This window comes from Polyodon spathula, chromosome 4 (genome assembly GCF_017654505.1).
Source record: "Polyodon spathula isolate WHYD16114869_AA chromosome 4, ASM1765450v1, whole genome shotgun sequence".
Lineage (NCBI taxonomy): Eukaryota > Metazoa > Chordata > Actinopteri > Acipenseriformes > Polyodontidae > Polyodon > Polyodon spathula.
In genome coordinates this window covers 54,054,718-54,078,692 of record NC_054537.1, presented here as the reverse complement: position 1 = coordinate 54,078,692, position 23,975 = coordinate 54,054,718, and the positions used below count along the sequence as shown (strand labels likewise).

General features: G+C 39.2%; 1 protein-coding gene across 1 annotated transcript in view; it reads right to left on the bottom strand.

The window, feature by feature from the left end:
* Nucleotides 1–23,975, bottom strand: part of LOC121314638 (copine-4) — a 208,193-nt gene that overhangs the window by 106,641 nt on the left and 77,577 nt on the right. The window contains exon 2 of the mRNA XM_041248089.1: nucleotides 1,627–1,806. Within this exon, the coding sequence (XP_041104023.1) occupies nucleotides 1,627–1,806 (180 nt within the window). The remainder of the gene's footprint in view (nucleotides 1–1,626; nucleotides 1,807–23,975) is intronic.

Sequence of the window (23,975 nt, the reverse complement as noted above, 5' to 3'; positions counted from 1 at the left end):
TGCTGGTGTCATACACCTTCCACTTCTTAATAATCATCTTGACCATGCTCCAAGAGATATTCAAGGCCTTTGTTATTTTTTTTTTTAAACCCATCCCCTGATCTGTGCCTTTCAAAAACTTTGTTCTGGAGTTCTTTTAAAAGCGCCTTGGTCCTCATGGTTGAGTCTTTGCTTTGAAATGCACTACCCAGCAGAGAGAACCTACAGGAACTGCTGAATTTATCCTGAAATCATGAATCACTACAATTTAAGACAGATGGAGGCCACTTAATTTGTGTGATTTTGAAGACAATTAGTTACACCTGAGCTAATTTAGGATTGCTATTACAAGGGGGTGGACACATCCAACCAAGTTATTTCAGTTTTTATTTTTAATTAATGTTCTACAAATTTCTAGAATATTTTTTTCACTTGGAAGTTGTGGGGTAGGATGTGTAAATAAATGAAAAAAGAAAAACAAAAAAACTATTTTAATGCATTTTAATTCCAGGCTATAATTTTGAAAGGGGCTGTAGACCTTCTATAGGCACTGTGTGTGTGTGTGTGTGTGTGTGTGTGTGTGTGTGTGTGTGTGTGTGTGTATATTATGTGTATAATATAATATTATATATATATATATATATATATATATATATACATGCGATGTACTATGCTCATGCTAAGTTTCTATTGCTCAATGTTTCATGCACTTAACATATTATTTTTCAGTAGAGTTATTGAAATGCACAGCTGTGGCTCTCAGGAAGAAATTTGCACACCAAGAGTGATGTCCTTGTAAAACAAAACAGAGCAATTCTTAATAGACAACTCAAATAAGTATACTACCAATGAAAATGTAACTAAAATCTTTCCCAGCATGCCCTCATCCCAGCCTAAACTACTAATTGTTTTAGTTAGTAAACTGTGAATAAAAACAGTGCAAAACATTGATTTAGTTCCCTATAAGAAAAGTGTACTGAACACCATTTGGGATATCTATATAATAATGCCTGTGTATTATCGTAAGGAAACTATAGCAGAGCCATTAGTAGACCAGAGATAATCAACTGTAGCACAATGAATTTGAAACTTCCATACAGTAGAGTGGTCCTTTGGAACTAATATTGCACTGTAGCAGACAAGGGGTTCTGTATTGACAATGTATTGCTGGAGCTGGAGAAATGCTATCACTATTACGCAGTTATGTCTCAGACAGGGACAGTGGCAATTCACACTGATCACCTCCCTTAAGTAAACCAAGTTCTAGAGGTCAAAGAGGTATTGCATATTTTTAAGACTTCCTTCTGAAATGCTAACTAATTTAAGCTGTGAGAGTGATGTGAGAACTCAATATTTATTTGACACAGTGCCTCAGTGAGACTGAAATTCACTTTGTATGTCCCCGTGCTGGAACTAAACCATCAACTGAAAGGTGAAATATTAGCATATTATAATCAAGAAGCTTTCTAAAGTAAAAAATGTATCCTGAAATTGACTTACACTTTACCATTTACGGGTTTGCTCAATAATTAGTTCACATATCACAGTATAATTGGATATGTAGAATAGCAATTTAGAGGCTGTTATTGTCATACAATTCCAGTTCCTTAAAGCTAAAGGGTCTAAATGAAACTTCACAATACCTACTTGGCCAAGTGTGCATTCCATTCCACCAAGGAAGTCTGCATCTTTCAGTCCATTGTGGCTGCTGCTGATGTCATAAACCTCATACCGTAGCCGTTGAACTTCTTCAAAGTAAAAGTCTACGGTGAACACTTTGGAGAAGACTGGGTTTATACTGCTTCGGATAATCTCTGTTCTGTCAACCTGTTCAAGAGAGAAAACATATAAACGTCACACTGGGTTCTGGTGTGCAGGTGAATAATGTTACCTTTAATCTGTGTTCACTTATTCCTCAGGATTGGAAAACTACATAAGTAATATTATAGCAAGGTATAACATAACTTCTTAGAAAACAACCTTAAAAATATCCATTTGGGCATCAACTCAAAAGAAAAACAAATACTACTTTCCTGGATGGTTTGATTTTTGTTTTTTTGTTCACAAAACTGAACCCTAACTAACAGATTGGAACAGCTAAGCTGTTTGTCCAACAACAGAACAAAAACACAATATAAATATGGTGGCGTTACACACAGTAAACTACTAAACCACACAAGTTCTGAATATTTTGCACACGCACACCAGAGGTGAAAGTAAGCTAGTATTGTGTACCGGTAAAACATTTGCTGCCGTTACAAATCAACTTTTTTTTTTTTTTTTTTTAAAGTACAAAAACTGCATCGGTGTGCTCGGCAAGATAATACTAGCAGAATAGACCGATGTATTGGGCTGTGTTAGCACCATTCAAAAATAAAATAAACAATCATGAATTTTAATTTTTCCGATTTATATGTTTATTACGTTTAAATGGTAATATTAATAGCTGATCTCTTTTAAAATCTGGCTTTTTGCACATTTAACATTTTCTGAGGTGGCAATATAAAGCAAATAATGAGTTATCATCTGCAATAAAGACACTCAATTGTTTAATTTTTAAACTGCTGTGTTATTATATACTAAAATTAAAAATCTGAGACATCAAAATTCCATCTCAACTAGAAAACTCAAATGAATGCCTACAGTAGAACTGTGCAGTATTGCGTAACTGAATACTGCACTATTCTCCTACTGCAAGTCATTCAACATGTATTAATTAAATTAGCAAAGTGTGCCCCCAGTCTCATCCCGTCCCTTTCCCATGCTTTCTTCCAAAGCAATATGTAAGAATCTAAAACATGCTGTTAAAAACCGGAGCAATACTTTAATGAGGTGGGGGGTGGAACGATGACTCAACAATAATACAGTAGAGGTAAGAAATTAAAGATATTTTCACCTCTGATGCACACACATCTGCTTCCTGGACTCCTACATGCCTTCCTAGAGGCAAAGGCACCCTCTTTTATATGGGAGGGTGTGATGAAGTGCCTGCCCCTGTGTGTATTTTCTGTTATATGTTGCGCGTGGTGTGTTAAATGTTGGTGTATAATCATTGGTATATGGGATATAAACGGGTCTGTGTAACACGAGTGTTTAAAATGTATATTTGTATTTAGGCACGAGGATTGCACAGCACTTCACATGCAAGTAAAATGTAATATGTGAGCAGGGGGAATTGCACTTTATTAATTCACGTGCAGTTGTACCGCGACTCCAATTGAATGATTGATTAGCAGTCGAGTCTCGGTACAGCTGCATAAAAGCAGCATGTTTTCACTCACTCAGGGTTGTGTGTTCGGTGAGTGCAGAACGGGATTGGGACGGAGGTAATAATAATAATAATAATAATAATAATAATAATAATAATAATAATAATAATAATCTTTAAACAGAAGCTCACCGTGTTTTGTCTGTATAGTCCGTTTTGTTTGTCTTTTTGTTTTGGCGAATGTGCCGTGTCCAGTGTCTTGTTTGTCTTTGCAACCTTTTATTTTTTGCTTGTATAAATTATTAAATGCTGAGCGAGACCATTCGCTCAGCTCCACCAAACTCCACCTCTCTCTTTGTTTATTTCCTGGCTCTGGTCTGACGCCACCCACTCCGGCAGTCTTTGTGACACGTGGTGTCAGAAACGGGACAACATCGCTTCCAAGCGTCAGATCAGAGCAGGGTTACAAAAAAAAAAAAAAATATGAATAAATAAAATGGGATGGAAGGAGGATAAAGAGGTGAAGGACAGGGAGGAGGAGTGCTGCCTAAGGGCCAGACATCCACGGCGATTTAAAAAGCCATCGCCGGGTTGTCTCCTCTGCGACAGGACCATCTGTTCGCCAACTGTCTCTTCCGCTGCCCCTACCAAGAGGGAGAGGAGGAAGTGGCCCAGGAGAGGAAGGGGAGAAGGAAGGCAAAGCGTCCACCACCCAAGACTCCATCAGCAGAGGAAGAATGCCTGCTGGTTTTGCCTCCAGAGACAGAGGGCGAGGAGCTGTCTCCAGCGTCAGAGGGAGATGAGCCGTGGCTGCCGTCTCCAGTGCCACAGGGAGAGGCCCCACCGCTATCATCCCCTGCAAGTGAGGGAGAGCCACACCAGTTCCCTGCAAGTAAGCGAGAGCCGCACCAGTCCCCTGAAAGTGAGAGTAGACTACACTCCGCTCCCACCTCCGCCGCCAGGAGACTACACGCCGCTCCCATCTCCGCCGTCCAGGAGACTACACCCCGCTGCCACCTTCAGCAGCAGGAGACTACACGCCTCCGCCACCTCCATCGGCAGGAGCAGAGCAGCAAGAGCTACCTCTGCCTCCTCTACCAGCAGAGGATGAATTCCTGCTGGGTCCCTGTCCACCAGCAGAGGGTGGATGCCTGCTGGGTCCCTGTCCACCAGCAGAGGGTGGATGCCTGCTGGGTCCCTGTCCACCAGCAGAGGGTGAATACCTGCGCAGAGGATGAATGCCTGCTGGTATCACTTCCCCCACCATCATGAGGAGAGGAGCTGGAGCTGCCTCTGCCTCCATCATCATCAGGGGGAGAGGAGCAGGAGCTGCCTCTCACTTCACCAGAAGGACCAGGACTGGATGCTGGTGGTCCTCAGCAGCCCTTGCATAGGCTGCTAAGGGAAGCACGGGGAAGAACCGCCCAGCCGCAGTGGCCGAGAAGAGGGCCAACACCCGCACCCCAGCTTGTCCTGACTCCCTGCCTCACTTCGCCCAAGGATGCCTGCCTCACTTCGTCCAAGGATGCCTGCCTGGTATCGCCGCATCGCCTGGGGCTGCCTGTCGCACCGCATCACCTGGGGTCGCTGGAACTGCTTCGCCAGGGGTTGCAGTCAGCTCTGCTTGGCCGCAGGGGTCAGTGTGTCTGGATCCCCACCAGAGGGAGCTGCCTGCTATGAAAAGGGGGTAGAGGTCAGGAGACCATCTTCCCCCACAGCAGTTTCGCTGCCGGAGATCTTGGGGGAGGTCTGGAGACCACCAACCCCAGCAGCTTTTCTGCTGCTGGACTTGCCCCGGCTGAAGGAGTGTCTGAGAGCATTTCCGCTACCAGTGGTACAGAGGGAGGAGAGATTCGCCCCACTGTCAGCACATCTGCTGACAGCATGGCCAGTAGCAGCATGGCTACTGGAAACATTGCTACCCATCTACCCCTTAAAGTCCCTGTTCTTGGCCCAGGACTATGAGAGAGACTTTTGGGATTTTAAGCGGGGAGGTGGCCATTGAGGCCATATGTGCTTTGCCTGGGGGGGGGGGGGGGGTATATGTGACGAAGTGCCCGCCCCTGTGTGTATTTTCTGTTTATATGTTGCGTCTGGTGTGTTAAATGTTGGTGTATAGTCATTGGTACACTGGATATAAACGGGTCTGTGTAACACGAGTGTTTAAAATGTATATTTGTATTTAGGCATGAGGATTGCACAGCACTTCACGTACAAGTAAAATGTAATATGTGAGCATGGGGAATTGCACTTTATTAATTCACGTGCAGTTGTACCAAAAAGACAAATCTGCCCGATTTCAGCCTTGCTGAAGCACCCCCAGATGAGTCCAATTTTCAGCTTTGCCCAACACCTGTCGTCTAATGGTTAGACGGAGACCTGGAGAGGCCTTCCACATGTACAAGCCTAGTGTTCTTTTCAGGTACATGTTAAAGTGGAACTGTCACAGAGACGGCCGAAGTGGGCGGTGTCAGAACCAGGAAAATAAATGAAATACACAAAACACAGGACGGATGAAATGAAATGATGATGGCGCTGGCTGGCGCCGGTTTATTGTAAAATAAAAGAGTTTAACAAACAAAAGACAGGACACGGCACTTCGCGCCAAAATAAACAGACAAACAAAACGAATAGACACGGACAAAACACAGAGTGGACGAACGCTACACAAACAATTGAAATCTATATTTACACTTCTCTATCTCTATCTCCCGTTCTCCACTCCCGAACACCCAACCGCGAGTATGTGACAACGTGCATCTATATATACTGTTGTGCTAGGATTCAATTACCAATTAATTATTCACTTGAATCCCAGCACGTGAATTAATAAAGTGCAATTCCCCGTGCTCACATATTACTACATTTTACTTGCACGTGAAGTGCTGTGCAATCCTCGTGCCTAAATACACATATACATTTTTAAACACTCGTGTTACACAGACCCGTTTATATCCCGTGTACCCAACCAACATTTAAACACACCACACGCAACACATAACAGATAATATACACAGGGGCGGGCACTTTGTCTCAGGAACTCAGTGCACTGCACTCATTGGCTCATACCTAAACAACTTCTGCTTAGACAGCAGGGAAGCGACCATTCACATCTGGTACGTTTCATGTTTCAAATCTTTTTTAACTGAATGTATCACATTTTCCTGTCTTTTATGTCGTTTTTAAATGTCATTTAACATATTTTTCCACCATTATGAAAATACTGTAGTATGTGAATATTTATCATAAGTAATACATTGGGTCTTGTACATTTTTTTTTACTTATGCAACTTTGTGGTGGACTAATCGTGAATTGTTTTTTCTTTCCAGTTTAAGTTTGCAAAAAAAAAAAAAAAAAAGTATAATGAATGGTAAATGTAGCTCTTTTTGACAATAGGAAAATACCCATCAGATAGCAATTGATTGCACATGTACCAAAATCTGACATTTTACTACTTGCAATCTGACAGCATACCACTTTCTGGCATTGCAAATTTTGGTACGTGTACTACATTCTGACGATGTACCACTTTCTAACACTACACTGCCTCTATAGTCCAGATCACGGCATCTATCAAAGTGAAAAACAACATCCACAAACTTGAACTTGAAGCTTATCTATAAAACGTCAGGTACATTCAAACAATATTCCAAAAAAGCATGTAAATAGAATAATCTAGCTAGAAAAAAAATTAAATCATATATATATATATATATATATATATATATATATATATATATATATATATATATATATATATATATATATATATATATATATATTATTTGTGCATGTTTCCTGAGGGATATCAGACAATGTTCATTAGGTAAACTGTTCCCCCATTACTACCACTAGTTTAATGAAAATTAGTTTCAAGGACTCGGACTCGTGACTCGGACTCGGACTCTGTTCGTGTTGACTCAAAACTTTATTTAGGCACTCTACATCTACGACTGGTGAAAAATAATATTGGTTTATTGGAGTGCACAAATAGGACTTTTTTTTGGCTTGATATGGTAACCTTTTCCCTCCCCATTTTGTTTAAATATCAAGCTTTTTGCTGCACTTACAACACTTCATTAAAATGATTTTCACAACATTTTGTTAATATCGCAACTGTTCATTTTAAGCTACATTTCTACACAGCAATACTACTCACACAAATTTGGTCACCATCGCAACTTGTAAGAAACTCTATACATAAACTCTTAAAATGACGAGCACCTATGGGTACATATTTTACGATATGATAAAAGGAATATGCTTATTTTGTTGCATCTGTATAGCTATTATGAACTATGTATAGCTTGTATGTATTATATCTTACAGCGTGATAATAAGACAAGAAATAATACCCCAAAATAGTAACCGGCTTATTATGAATATCCTGTTACAGTGCTTATACTTAGAACACGGTTTAAATTAGTAAAGAGAAAGGCCTGTTAAATAATTACGTACTTGTTTACCATACTGCCATTATTTATTCCGTATAAAACTTAATGCAAAAGAGAAAAAAAAAAAAAAAAAAAACTTGGTCTGGGTTGGATTTGTGTGGGGGGTGTTTATGCTACAACCTAACTTGCTTCCAATTTCTTATTCTTACTATCACCTCGTTTCCATAGTCAAACCAACTCGAGTGCACTCAAGAGCCCCCGGTTAGCCTGAATTTTCCAATACTCGAGTTGAGGCGCAACGCGAGCTGGCTAAAAAAAAAAAAATGTTTTCCAGGGTTTCCTGAGTTTCTTGAGTTATTACATGAGCTGGACAAGGCCAGACAGTAACCAGATTACTGTATCATTGTTATTGACATTGTAACATTGTTATCACTAAACAAGGCAATGGATACTTTTCCAGAAGATTCACTGCCGACTGTCTTGTGATATTGGACGGTGTCCTAAAATTGCATCTAATCTGTCATTATAGCAGAACGTTTTGAGATTGTTTCCGCTTTTGTTATTGTGGTCTTTGATTTTTCTGTATTCCTATTAAAAAATTTTAATGGTTTTCCCTACATTGGAGCTCATTCCTACTCTCACCCACAGAAAGCAGAACTTGACTTATATTTTGAAACACTTTAAGAATTCGAAAATATCCTTGATGCTGACTTTGAATGACCCGATCTCTACAAACAGTAATCAGTGATAACGTTTCATCCTGATTCCACATTGCATAATGCTTTCATAGAGACTGTTGCTAAGACATGGGGTTCCATGATTAGTGACGTATTATCAAAAACATTTCCATGTTTTTGTAAAACTCGAGTTTGCCCGTACCCGAGTTCTTTGTATCACTTCACTATGCAGGCTGGCCCAAATTAATTCGGGGGGGGGGGGGGGGGGGGGGGGGGGCGGGGTGGTGCACGGTTAATCCCGCACATGGCTCAACCGTACTGATACCTATTGAAACACAAGGGCCATAATCTGCAAGACAACGTTTCTGTTGTCCCGATTGGTCACTAACTTATTACAAAAATTCACCCAACCGAGACCTGAGAGCCCATCCTGTAGATATATATATATATATATATATATATATATATATATATATATATATATATATATATATATATATATATATATATATATAATTTACACACACACATACTGCCTTGCAAAAGTATTCAGACCCTTCCTATGGTGTCCCATTTTGTGAAATTACAAAGTGATTATACACCCTCTGCTGGTGGGGGAAGTGATACCAGCAGGCATTCACCCTCTGCTGGTGGACAGGGACCCAGCAGGCATTCACCCTTTTTTTAAACTTAATATTTTATTCAAAACTTGAATGCTCAAACTGAAGACTTCTAAGGGTAAGATAAGTTACAGTAAATGCCAGAAAAAACTAAAGAGAAAAAACTGAAATATGTTGATTGCATAAGTATTCAGACCTGGGTAAGTCTCTACCAACTTTGCACACCAGCTTGGTGCAATTTGTGTCCATTCTTCTTTGCAGATTTGCTCACGCTCTCTCAAGTTGCTTGGGGATCACTTCTGGACAGCAGTTTTCAAGTCTTTCCACATATTCTCAATAGGATTCAAGTCAGGACTTTGACTGGGCCACTCAAGGACATTCACTTTCTTATTCTTAAGCCACTCCAGTGAAGCTTTGGCCTTGTGCTTTGGATCATTATCCAACTGAAAGATGAATTTTCGCTCCAGTTTTAAGTCTTTAGAAAACTGAAACTGGTTTTCCTCTAGTATTTGCCTGTATTTTGCTCGATTAATTTTTACTTCAATTCTAAAAAGCTTTCCAGTCCCTGATGAGGAGAAGCACCCCCATTGCATGATGCTGCCACCACCATGCTTGACTGTAGAAATGGTGTTGACTGGGAGGTGTGCTTTGTTGGGTCTGCGCCAAACGTAACACTTGGCATTTAGACCAAAAAGTTCCAATTTGGTCTCGTCCGACCACAACACCTTTTGCCACATATTTGCAGGATCACTAGGGTGCTTTCTTGCAATCTCCACGCGGGCTTTGAGATGGCTTATTTTTAGTAATGGCTTCCTTCTTTCCACCCTGCCATGCAGGTTACTTTTGTGAAGTGTTCTGGATATTGTTGAATGATGCACATTTTCTCCCATTTCAGCCATTGAACTCTGTAGCTCTTTTAAAGTTATCCCTCACCAGTTTCCTCCTTGCCCGGCTGCTCAGTTTGGAGTGACGGCTTGATCTAGGCAGTGTCTGGGTGGTACAATGCACCTTTCATTTCTTGATGATTGAGTAGACTGTGCTCACAGGGATATTCAGAGACTTCCATAATTATTTGTACACTTCTCCTGATCTGTGCTTTTCAATGACTTTATCCCTGACTTGCTTTGAAAACTACTTGGTCTTCATGGTTGAGTCTTTGCTTGAAATTCACTACCTGACCAAGGAACCTCACAGAGACTTTCTTTTTGTTTTTGCTTTAAATGTGTGGAGTAGGTTGTGTATATAACAGATTAATTCCTACTTCAAAGTGTCATGACTGCAAGCTTTAAAACAACAACAATTTTGGTGTTGATCATTGAAGTTTTTGCCACTGATCGACACAAAAAAAGTCCATAATGTCAACGTGAAAAATAAAATCTACAAATTGTTCTAAATTAATTACAAATATAAAACAGAAAATAATTGATTGCATAAGTATTCACCCCCTTGAGTCAATATTTATTAGAGTCACCTTTAGCAGCAATTACAATCTATTTGGATAAATCTCTACCAGCTTTGCACATCCAGACACTACAATTTTTACCCATTCTTCTTTGCAAAATTACTCAAGCTCCGTCAAGTTGGATGGGGTCCTTTGGTGAACAGCAATTTTCAACTCTTTCCACATATTCTTAATTGGATTGAGGTCCGGGCTTTGACTGAGCCACTCCAGGACACTGACCTTTTTGTTTTTAAGCCACTCCAGTGTGGCTTTGGCTGTATGTTTGGGGTCATTGTCCTGCTGGAAGATGAATCTTCTCCCAAGTCCCAGGTCTCTTGTAGACTTCGGCAAGTCTTCTTCCAGGATTTCTCTGTACTTTGCTGCATCCATTTTGCCCTCTATCTTCACGAGCTTTCCAGGCCCTGACGGACAGAATCATCTCCATAGCATGATGCTGCCACCACCATAGTTCGTGGTAGGGATGGTGTTCTCACGATGATGTGTGGTGTTAGGCTTGCGCCAAACATATCGCTTAGCGTAGCAGCCAAAAAGCATAGAATCTTCTTCCCCTTGGTCTCAGAGTCTCCCACATGCCTTCTGGCCCATAAAGGCCAGTTTTGTGAAGCACCCGTGGAAGACTGTAACTCCTTTAGAGTTGCCGTAGGCCTCTTGGTGGCCTCCCTGAATAGTGCCCTTCTCACCCAGATATTCAGTTTTTGAGGACGGCTTGTTCTAGACAGATTCACAGTTGTGCTATATCCCCTCCATTTCTTAACAATGGACTTTACTGTGCTATGGGGGATATTCAATGCCTTGGAAATGTTCTTATATCCTACCCCTGATTGGTGCTTTTGAAGAACCTTATTCTGGATTTGCTTTGAATGTTCCTTCACCTTCATGATGTAGTTTTTGTTAGAAATGTACTAATCAACTGTGGGATGTCCCAGAGACAGGTCATTTTAACCTGAAATCATGTGAAACACCTTAATTGCACACAGGTGGACTCCATTTAACTAATTATGTGACTTCTAAAGACAATTGGTTGCACCAGAGCTTATTTAGGTGTGTTATAGCAAAGGGGATATATACTTAAGATTCAATTCTTTTCTGTTTTATATTTGTAATTAATTTAGAACAATTTGTAGATTTTATTTTTCACTTTGACATTATGGACTTTTTTTTGTGTTGATCAGTGGCAAAAACTCCTAATTAAATCCATTTTGATTCCATGTTGTAACACAATAAAATGTGGAAAAGTCCAAGGGGGGGGGGGGGGGGGGGGGGGGGGTGAATACTTTTGGCTCGGTCACATACAGAGTCCAGTCTTAAGTGGTATTCACAATCACATTGAATGCTAGACAAAATTGTACATACTAGTTGTGTCATAGCCTTATGTTTTCACTGGACCAAGACAATAAGCTCAGAAGGGGCATAACAGATTAAAAAGAATTAGCATGATATGAATTTTCACATTTTTTTTATAAATTGAAATCCTCCTGGACTTAGACAAATCTGCCTGGATGAGGCACTAACAAAAAACTAATCTAATGATCATTATTTTTAATATATGTACAGACTAGAGTAATCACGTGGTATAGTTTCAAAGATGTTTCGCGTTGTCTTAGCAGTTTTGTCTTGATCTGGCTTTCAAGCAGCCCCATTAAAACATACATGCTGCTAGAGCTTAATTGCAGCAGACAGTCACTATCAGTATGTACCATAGATGCAGACTTGAGGGGGCTCAGGGGCTTGAGCCCCCCCCAGAAAATAAACACCATCAAAATCCCCCCCAAAATTAACCAAAATATTAGGCAATTGTGTTTAAAATAAAATAAAAACATATTGCATTTAAAAATTGCTGTGGGTCTATGACATCCTCAAGAAAAGAAAAAAGGTACGGCGAATATCATCTGCTGATACAGGAGCTCCGATTTGATGAAAGCAGATTTCAGACCTACTTAATGTTGTTGTGAGGCGAGAGTGTATTAAATGGAATGTCCAGACAGTAATTTATGTGTACAGAAATGAAATAATTAATTTTTTTATTATCTATACACAACAAAATAATTAAATAACAAAAGAAAACAAAATGGTTTGAGGGAAGGAGTGCAGGGATGAAATCCAAAACAAACCGTGATGACTCGTCTTTAATCGTCTTCGTGGCGAACCATACATAAACAAAAAAAAGACAAAAGAAATGTTAGTGTTTTTTGTTTTAAAAATCCCGCTGCACTAAACCAGTCTCTCCCCCCACCCGTTACTCCTCCTATTTTACTTTCGGACCAACCCCGAACACAGTAGTACGTTCCCTTTAGTATGTAATGTCCCGCCTCTGTAGTCAGTGGAACACCAATCCCCAACTGACAAGTGTCCTTATCCTTCACTTGACTCCAGTGGCTGGAATTTACATACTCGTACTTCCACCTCTCACGAAGGTGCCACCCCGCAAAAAGATGACTTTTGCCATGGTCACGAGATCATGGTAAGGGAAGTCCCGAGTTGGTTTGATGCCATCTACTGTCGGGAGGCTGAATCACAGACCAAAATCCCTTTGACTCATCACAGTTGTATTATACAACTCTGGATAATCTGAAATCAGAACCACAAGCTTTTCCTCCATTTTATTTTTATTTCATCCTCGCAAAGGAGACAGCTACTTTCCCCTGATTGCCTAATGGTAGTTAACGTCACATCACAATGTGGCGAGGCGAAAGTTGAAGCGAAACCAATGACAATACACCAACATTAACACAAAATACACATGGGGTGGGCACTGTGCCACAGTGCTTTCTAAAATATAAGGACTGTGTGTTTCGTTAGGTTTTGTATACCAAACGGGAAAAAAAAATCTGCAGTGGAATACCTAATCTGTCTTGCAGGTTTACTTTCTAGGAAACTAACTTACTAACAGTGATATTTCTAACTGGCGGGGAGTTTGTTGTTACACACATGTAAAAACAAACTACAGGCTCCGGCTGTCAAGTTAAGTTTGTTCAGCGCAAAGTGGCATACTGACGTAGCTGCTTCCCCTTTGTAGCCATGACCTCCTCCCTGCAATCAACTCGTCGCCATGGTTTCTCCAATAGAGGGCCGACCCGCAGCTGATCGCAATGGAGTTGTTGTGGGTAGTTGCATGTACCCGGTCCCCCTAATATAGTCACCTTCCGGTTTCCACTTACCATCAAGGCTGTCCATCTAGGAGGCAGCGTACCACCGTCTCTACACAATGCCCTTTCTGATCGGGAGGGAGATTTACAGCATCGATCCTTTCTCTCTTTATCACAGAGATGTGTAAGTAACGGGGACAAACTTGGGCATCCTGACAGTATAGTGAGGGAATAGCAAAGCTTAGGCTGAAGACCTGAGCAGTACTGGTAGAGGTGGTTGTGGGACGCTGCATAGAGCAGCTCTTTTTGTTTGTAGTTTTATTACTGTTTTATTTCCCCTTTCTTTTGCCTTCTGTTTGATTATTTCAGCACCTGCGCATGCATCACAGTGAGACTTACCCGAGGAACCTTACCATCGGTGGCCTTATTCCTCCACTGCGTAACACTGCCTGCTTATGTGTGCAAGGAAAAATATAGAGTTGTATTGGGAAGAGTAGTGTTGCTCATCGCTGCTTGTATGCAGACAGTTTAATAAAACAATCCACCTATACTTTCATTTGGGTCAAGCTGAACCGACTAAGAACTGGACATGGCCGTTTCCGGGCCACCCTACACAAGCGGGGTCTCACTGATGACCCAATTTGCGAATGCGGCGACGGCAAGGAGCAGACGGCCGACCATATTCTATACTCCTGCCCTCGCTTCAGGTGCCCAGGCAACTTCACCGATTTGGATGATGCCAGCCGCGACTGGCTGAGGCACCTGACTGTGACAATATAACTATGTAACTTCTGCATGTTAAGCTCATACGAATATATATATATATATAGTATACCTTTTATATCACGGTCTGGTCTCACTAGTAATGCCTTATAAAAGTGACTTTATTCAGGTGCGTCATTTGGGGGGTGCACTACCCCTGCCAAACTCGCCAGGAGGCCCCCAAAATGGCAGTTTCTCTGAGAAGTTAAAAGGGTTAAAAGGAAAGTGTTCATGCTTCAGGACATCGAAATTGCAGGGACTAGTTTGACAATGTAATGTTGCTGAATGAAACTTTTTTCTTGCCAAAAGCTGCAGTACTATTATGTTTTAAAATTGTTCTGCCTAAAAAAAAACATCATAGCAACAGCCTCTCCCAAGTTAGTGATAATTTGCATTTATTAAAATTCAAAATTACAGATAGCAGCTGTTGTGTTACTAAAAGCAATGAGAAAGGTATGTTTTACTAATAATTATGTTCAAGTGTTTATGATGTGTTTTGGGAACTGTTTTGGAAAATAAAATTGGAATTATGAGTAAACAAACTAGTTCTGTGAGGGCTTTCCTACTCAAGCAGCCTTTCGGACTAGTTTTCACTCAACTAAACTAAACTATATGTGTGCAGTGCAACTTTTCAGATCTCCCCCTTTTTTTTTCCCGTTTCCTGCTTGCCTCATGTTCCCTTAGTCCCGCCTCTTCTCATTCCCTATTGGCTTCTGTCCTCCCCAGAGCTTTGTAAAGCCAAATGCTATTGGCTGATCTCGACATACATGGCAAATTTACTTTCCAACAATCAAGACTGACAAACAGCCTAAACAGCCCAGAGGACCACCAGACCGAACAACACATTCAAATGCCAGAAACTGCCAATTAAAATTTCCATTAGTTTTGCAAATTTTTCGCTATTTATTCCGCTGCCCTCACCACTTTCCCCAAGCAGCTGGTGTGTTTGAATCTGACACCCTTTCCACTTACTCTTGTCACAGATGTATCCATTGTAAACTCTCTTTCCTATCTCTAACTCAAACCTTCTCTTCCTATTTTCACTGCAGTAAAAGTCTTACACAAATTAAACTTACTAACAACCATCCTCTCCTAGCAACGCAGCAGTCGTTCTCATGGTGAGTCTTGACTATTAAAAATAACCAGTGTTTTTCAAAATATACAATATCTTCAAGGTTTAACCTTCTTACTGCATAAATTCTCCTGGGACAAGGGCAGAAACACATGCATGGAAGAATGTTCTTGTGTGCGTGTGTGTATGCACAGTTGCGAGTTTTGGTTGATAGGGAAAGAGTTATCTTGCTTTAACCTCAACTCCAGATGCAAAAAAGAATGTGCACTCCAGGTACCAGATTTTTTAATTATTGTAGTTGGTATTTCTACCCCTGAAATTAGTATAAAATAATAACATTTTGAAAAAAGTCAATACATTTATAACACTAATTAACCCTTTAGGCTCCTGTGTACTAGATAATCATAAAAAAAAACATATATATGCAAAATGTATATACATAATAGAAATATTCAAGTTTTTCTTTTTATGTAATGTACAAAATTACATACACAATATATAAAAAACACCGGAGTTATATTGTGAAATGTTGTTCCATGTTTTCCATCTTCCATTGCTAAATGATAACTTGGCATCACTGTCGCTGTTTTCACAACCCTTCGAACACGACTCAAACTCCTCATTGCTCCCGTTCTCACAATCTTTGTACACTGCCATATTTTTTTGCAATCAAATAACAATATAAAACAAAAGGTAAACAAGCAAAACTGTAAAATAATAAAATGAAATACTACGTATATACTTTAGATAGTTGATTGTTTGCAGTGGTATCTCTTGCCAGTGTCTTCACAGATAGATCACATTACAAACACTACTTTAGGGCATGTATACAATCATGTAGATGACAAAAAGAAATCTCTTAGAGCATACTAAAGTATGGAAGAACTAAATCAACAGCAAGTGATTACACCCAATATCTCTATATGATGCAATGCCTTCTAACGTTTAGTATATTTTATTAGATTACTGTGCATTTCATTGTAATCCCATATCCTTAAATATATCTAGCCTTGACCTTGTTTATAGTAGCAGTACATCAGTTTTTGATCAAAAGGAACCATAGCAACAAAATATGTTATCCACAAAGCTTTATTTCTTATGATTAATCAATATCGTGTTTTGAACTTGCACGGAAAAAAAAATTATAAACCATTAGATAAAAAAAATCTTTGTCATGTCTGTAGATTATCAGAAACTGTATTTTAAAACCCCTGCCTGTGCACATTTATCATGCTCTTTAGATTCACATACATGCCAACAGTTCCTATATGGTCAGGACAGTCCCGATTTCCTAGCAAATGTACCGCATCCCGATGCATAGGAAGAAAATCCCGATATTTAGACATAGAAGAAAAAAAATCCTTTATTCTTCACAGTAGTGTAAGTGAATACCACACGCTGTGCTCTTCATGCGACTGACACATCTACTGATCACTAACTTATACAAAAGGTAAGAACGCTTCATTATGTCTATTTTTACATATAGACTATATACTTGCGTTTTCTTGTCCTTGTTTTGGACTACTGTCTGATCGCGGCTGTGTTTATTTTGACTTTCTTTGCTCTGTGATTGCTGTGGTCTTTCTAATGTTTTTTATGCTGATAAAGAACTGTAGCACTAGTTTTAAATAGTTTTTTTAAATAGTTTGGCAACCAAAAATCAGACAGATTCCCGGTTAGGACTCTATTCCAAAAATCTTCTCAAAATGCACATCATTAGTTTTATCAGCTGTGGGCAGGACAACCTTGTACTTGGCTTGATTCATGCCAAAGCTGTCCAATTCCATCCTTGCTGAAGCACCCCCAGATCATTACCGATCCTCCACCACATTTCACAGTGGGTGCGAGACACTGTGGCTTGTAGGCCTCTCCAGGTCTCCGTCTAACCGTTAGACAACCAGATGTTGGGCAAAGCTGAAAATTCTACTCATCTGGGGGTGCTTCAGCAAGGCTGGAATCGGGCAGATTTGTCTTTGTGAAGGACGCATGAATCAAGCCAAGTACAAGGTTGTCCTGGAAGAAAACTTGCTTCCTTCTGCTCTGACAATGTTCCCCATCTCTGAGGATTGGTTTTTCCAGCAGGACAATGCTCCATGCCACACAGCCAGGTCAATCAAGGTGTGGATGGAGGACCACCAGATCAAGACCCTGTCATGGCCAGCCCAATCTCCAGACCTGAACCCCATAGAAAACCTCTGGAATGTGATCAAGAGGAAGATGGATGGTCACTAGCCATCAAACACAGCCAAGCTGCTTCAATTTTTGCGCCAGGAGTGGCATAAAGTCACCCAACATCAGTGTGAAAGACTGGTGGAGAGCATGCCAAGTCGCATGAAAGCTGTGCTTGAAAATCAGGGTTATTCCACCAAATATTGATTTCTGAACTCTTCCTAAGTTAAAACATTAGTATTGTGTTGTTTAAAAATGAATATGAACCTATTTTCTTTGCATTATTCGAGGTCTGACAACACTGCATCTTTTTTGTTATTTTGACCAGTTGTCATTTTCTGCAAATAAATGCTCTAAAAGACAATATTTTTATTTGGTATTTGGGAGAAATGTTGTCAGTAGTTTACAGAATAAAACAAAAATGTTCATTTTACCCAAACACATACCTATAAATAGAAAAACCAGAGAAACTGATAATTTTGCAGTGGTCTCTTAATTTTTTCCAGAGCTGTTTGTGTGTGTGTGTGTGTGTGTGTGTGTGTGTGTGTGTGTGTGTATATATATATATATATATATATATATAATATATATATATATATATATATATATATATAGTAAAGTGTGGGGAAAGGTTGTAGAAGGACAAACCATAGGACCAAGGAAAACACGTATTTTGTATCACCTATTGGTTTTGTGAAAGTGAAATGTAGTACCAAAGTTAAATGGCCCGGTCAGGACCACATTTCCCAAGTTGCATTTAGATGATTGTATATTAAGACACTAAGGAGCAGCACCTAAATACAATTAAGCAGAAGTATTTAAGATGTGCAATAGTTTATTCAGGTAGTCAGTGTGAAGGCTTAGACCTGAGGATAGACCCGGCCACAGTTTGGTGTTTAAAAGAAACACAGTTTTGCTACTGGTAAGGTACATGTTTGTTTAAATCAATACACAGCTTACCCTTTCCATTTAAGAGTCAGGATTAAAATAAAAGCAGTTAGTGTTCTTTTATCATAGCTAGGTTTTATTTTGTTTACTGTTTTACTTTGTGGTAAGAAAAATAAACATCCAGGTATCACCGTATATTCTGTGTGGAATATTTCTTACACTAGAAGATCCTGAACGTGGCAAAGCAACACCCGCGTTGCCACAAATATATTATGACAAATGCTCCCCAAAGACAGTCCATAAGAACAGAACCTTGTGGGTCTGTCAAAATGGGGGGAAGGGGGGGGGGGGGGGGTTCCCATCTTCATGCTACTACTCAGTGAAGAAATATAACCACAAAATCCAATGTACAGACATTTCATCTGTATTTTGTCTCCCATAAGGAACAGAAGGTACAATATATAAATCACTTTATATGACCTATCATTGTATTTATCATTTTTTATTTACAAATTTTACATTAACATGTCTTTTATATAATCTTATTTCTTTGTTTCTCAGATTGCAGTCTAAGTTTGTATGGCTAAAGAATATAATTTACTGTGTACGTATATCTTCATATAAGAAAAGCAGTCTGTTTTTATTTAATTTAAATATTATTTATAATCTGTTTAAGACTATTTTATAAATCTCTGCTAATCTTTAAAAATAAGTATGTTTATGTCATAATTCCCATATATATGTTTATGTTATAATATGTTTTATGTCATAATTCCCATATACTAGGACGTTGTTTCTTTTATTTCCGAAAGTTATTGGTGGAACAGTTGAAATGACAAGAGATTTGGTATGCTAATTACATAAATACATTTCTTGAGCTCATACCACTTGCTGTTTTGTTTATGGATTTAATAACTTTGTAATGCCCATTTTAAAATCACATTTCACCGTTGATACTTATTTTTCTCTTTCACCTGTCATCCATAATAATTTGATACTTGACTAGTCTGTTATAACTCCATGGACACTGGTGATCTTAATCACTATTACTGATGTGGAAGGACAGTTTTCTTCGTCTGTATTACACTGATCAACTAGCAGATGCTTTGGGGCCAAGTTATGGTGAACGATTTCTCAGTGTTATATTCCTATGGCCAGACTTCGGGGAGCATTTGTCATTTCCTCACTTTTGAGGGTTTTGCTTGAATAACCTTAACGTTACTTTAACATAGTTTTTGCAATGAATTCTTAGGGGTTTTGAAAAAAAAATATAATAAATTGATTAATTTAAAAAAAAGTTAAGGTCTCAGTTGCTGTTCCTTATTTAAACGATAGGTCAGGATGAAGCAGTCCTGCTGTGGAATAGATTTGAACAGGCAAGGTTACAACTTTTATAAATAACACAGAGACATATACAATTCATAATCAATATATTTATAGCACAAACAATATTTAAAAAAGCAACTCACTGCTTGTTTAAACTCTGTTCATAGCACACAGAACACATCTTATTAGAAATATATTTTAAAACGCAGATCACACATATATTATATTTATTACAACACAGATTTATTTATGTATTTATTAGTTTTTATATAGCGCTTTTATCTAAGTGCTTTGCAATCCATACAACACAAATCCTACTATGTTTACATTACTGTATCATTAGGCCTGCAGGCTACATTTAGGGTTACCAGATTTCCAGATTGAAAAACTGGGATTGTTTTTGTTCAATTCCCTACTGCGTTTTCTAAACAGCTGAAAGCACAAAGAAGTATGATACTGTAATATTATTTTCATGGTACATACACAGTAGGCCTATTTCATTACGTGTTTATAACTGTGCCTTTAAATGTATAGACATCATATCGTTCAGAGATTGTCTGTAGTAGGTGTGTCATGGTATTACATTGACGGTATAATGTCATTTTTTAAATACTTTATTTTTTAAATGGCTATTTAAAGAAACACAGTGGTCAACTAATATTTTTATTAATTAAAGAATAAGTTGTGTTACTTTTAACATTTAAGCTTTCTGTTTTAAAACAGCTATAGTGCATTTATCGAGTGAGTTTATAAGTTACTCTGTAAAATTGCTACAAATTAGTAACATCACAAGGGCAAAAAATTGTTTTCTGCAAAATTCTAGTGAGTCAAAGGGAATTCCCTGTGACGTTTCATGATGTCATAGCCTAATTTGCATGTATCGCTACTTTTTCAGGTTATTTGCAAGAAATAAAATCATCTACCGAGTATTGCATACATATTTTTTTTTTACTCGCTAGTCTAGTGAGTTTACATTCTACCGAGTTAAGCTCTTAAAAAAATAAATAAATAAATCAATGAACCTTGGTCCTGTTCTACGTATGCAGTTCACAGACACCAAAACACAGCCCCAAGCTGCTCGCAGGCAGCTCCTAAATAGAGATCCCCCTCCGAGCCCTATTGGCTCACACACACAAAGCTACATTTACATACACACTGACCAATCACTCAGACACTGTCCCGTGCAAGTACCTGACAAAAATTTAACTTCTTGGCCTACATTCCAAGCGTTACATCTGGCACAAGCCCAGCACTGCACATCACCCAGTCAACATCACCCAACTGTTATCATGGTGGTGGCAGTATCATGTTATGGGGATGCTTCTCTTCAGCAGGGACTGGGAAGCTTGTCAGGGTAGTGTGGAGAATGGATGGTGCAAAGTACAGGGGAATCCTTGAGGAAAACTTGTTTGAGTCAGCCAAGACTCAAACTGGGGAGTAAATTCACATTTCAGCAGGACAATGACCCGAAGCACTAAGCCAAAGCCACACTGGAGTGGTTGAACAAGAAGAGAATTAATGTTCTTGAGTGGCCCAGTCAAAGTCCTGACTTGAATCCAATTGAAAATTTATGGCAAGACTTGACGATTGCAGTCCATCGACAATCCCCAACAAACTTATCAGAACTGGAACAATTTTCCCATGAAGAATGGGCAAAAAAGTCACCATTCTACTGTGCAAAGCTAGTAGAAACCTATCCAGAAAAGATCATTGCAGTAATTGCTGCAAAAGGTGCTTCCACCAAGTACCGACTTAAGGGGCTGAATATTTATTCAACCAGTAACTTTCATTTTGTACATTTTCTTTGCAAGTTTTACTGACATTTAACATCATATAACAGTGTTCAGTTTAACCACTACAGCTTTGAATAAAAAAGTAACTTAGCTTTTAATTTTTATTTTAAATGATGATTAGGAATCAAACATTTTGTAGCATTATAATAATAATAATAATAATAATAATAATAATAATAATAATAATAATAATAAAACAACAATAACATTTGCAGTGCACCTCAGATCAGTGGTAAAAAAAAGGCTTGAATGGTGTGCTGTGTGAAGTGCCTGAAATGGAAAAGTCAAACAGTGTATAGGACACTCAAGTGCATTATCAGTAGGGGATTATTCTGCTTTAGTAGGCCTACAAGTTCATAACACACTTGCCAAACGTGTTGTTTAGGATATGTCTGTCAAACATTTTCTAAAACTCACAAGTTTAGAATGTTTGTTTAGGCCTAGTTTTTAGGCCTACATTAATTGCTGTTAATTTGTTGTACTTGCTTTGTAAATATATTTCCATCTAGGTCTACATTTAGCTTTAAGAAGCACAGTTAATTCGATTAACTTGAAGTGCATTATCAATGATGAAGTATTTAGCATTAATACACATTCATAACAATTGCCAAACCAAAATTACGTAGGCTATGGGCCTGATCTTCGAAAGGTTTGCGCCCCGCGCAGAGGGGTATGCGCATCGCAAATGGCCGTTGTGTCGAAATTGTGCCAAGTTGCCATATTCGAAACGTCCTTTTACGCGTCACAATCCATTCTGACTGTGCAGAAATAAAATGTATGCATAGAGCAATATAGGGGGAGTGGCCGACAATATGCGTGATCCTGGTATATTCGAAGGTATGTGCCAAGCACAAAACCAGGATTGTAAAAGGACTGCGTTAACTACGCGCACACTACCACTCCAGCACTGACTACAAACAGGCAATAATGGGAAACGTGTGTAGCATGCAGCGTGTCCGTCGATGTGTGGATGTGAATGATACAAGGCACACCCAACAACAGCAGCCCCAACATAGGTGAAGATATGCTGAAAGGGTGCACCAGCCTCAGCACATATGAGGAGCTCAGCAATGAGCAAGTCATGTCCAGGTATCGTCTCAACCGAGACATGCTGACTCATCTATGTCACATGCTGCATGATGACCTGGCCAGAACAAACTTTCACAGTCATGCCTTGTCTGAGCAATTGGTAGTGTCTGTCTGTATGTGTATCCTGGCTACCGGGACCAGAAGGTAGCAGGTGATACAGTCCCGCTACCTCGACAGGTTCATAACCGCGTTACTGCAACATGCTGAGGAACATATTGAATTCCCCAGCACCAGAGCAAATAGGGAGGAGATAATGCAGGGTTTTTATGAGGTTGTGCACATGCCGTGCGTGGTAAGGGCAATTGATTGCACCCATATTGCTATCCGGGCACCTTTTCTAGTTGTCCTGTTCTACTGTTCTATCAGGATTCCAGTTGTATTCGGAATAGTGGGAAATTTGAATAGCTATTCCATGTCATGTAAACATGGTATTCCGAATGAATCCGTCCGTATTCTGGATACCAGTATTCCGAATACACACTTAGTATTAGGATACTATCTGAATACTAGTCCTTCTAAAAACCAATTTTTTTCTAGACACTCAAGTCATCGTTTTATAATCTATAATATATAAGATGACTGCTTGTGTGCCCAACAAAGCCTTTGCCAAAACTGTGAACAAATATATTACCAGGCTACTTGTATGACTCCAAACTGTTTGCCGGCTATGCAATATCTTCCTTTTTTTTTTTTTAGTAGATCAACAGTCAATACCAGGATATATATAGATATAATGTAAATATATAAAATGTATTATCCTTTCTTTAACTAGGTAGTTACATTGAGATTAAAACCTCAATGAGACCTAGCCAAGCAGGTAGCAGCAAGTTAATTGGACAATAAGAACAAATACACAATAAAATACAATTAAGACACAGGCAAATCGCATTTAAAACAATAATCAAAATACACAAAATAGTCAACTATTTAAAATCCATAATAACATACATAACATGTTCATATCATAGTGACATTTATATCGTATTCCTATGCCCAACAGACGAGTGTGGAAACCTCTGTCCAGCACACTGCCTTCCTTCTGTTCCTTTAATACGGTCCTATTAGCATATGGTAGTGCAAGTAAGTAGAAACATGTGATGCAAATGTATTCTAGGTGGACATTCAATATGCACATAGTGCAATCAAATTTGAATTGGGGGTAAGCCCTAATTCGTCTGAATATACCAATATCTGTGCGATAATTGCGATGCGCTAGTTCCAATAACAGCGCATCGCTGGCTCAAATAGTGTCGGAGTAACAGTCTACTTCGCGTCACATAGAGACTTTGGTACCATGTGCAGTACAATTGCTTAGTGTTTAGGGTTTTCTGATCAACTGCTTGTCCGTGTTATGTTACAATAATGATGATATTCGCATCAACTGCGATGCAATGTTGAACGTATAATAGTACAGAATCGCAACCACTCCACCCCCCATCCTCACATACT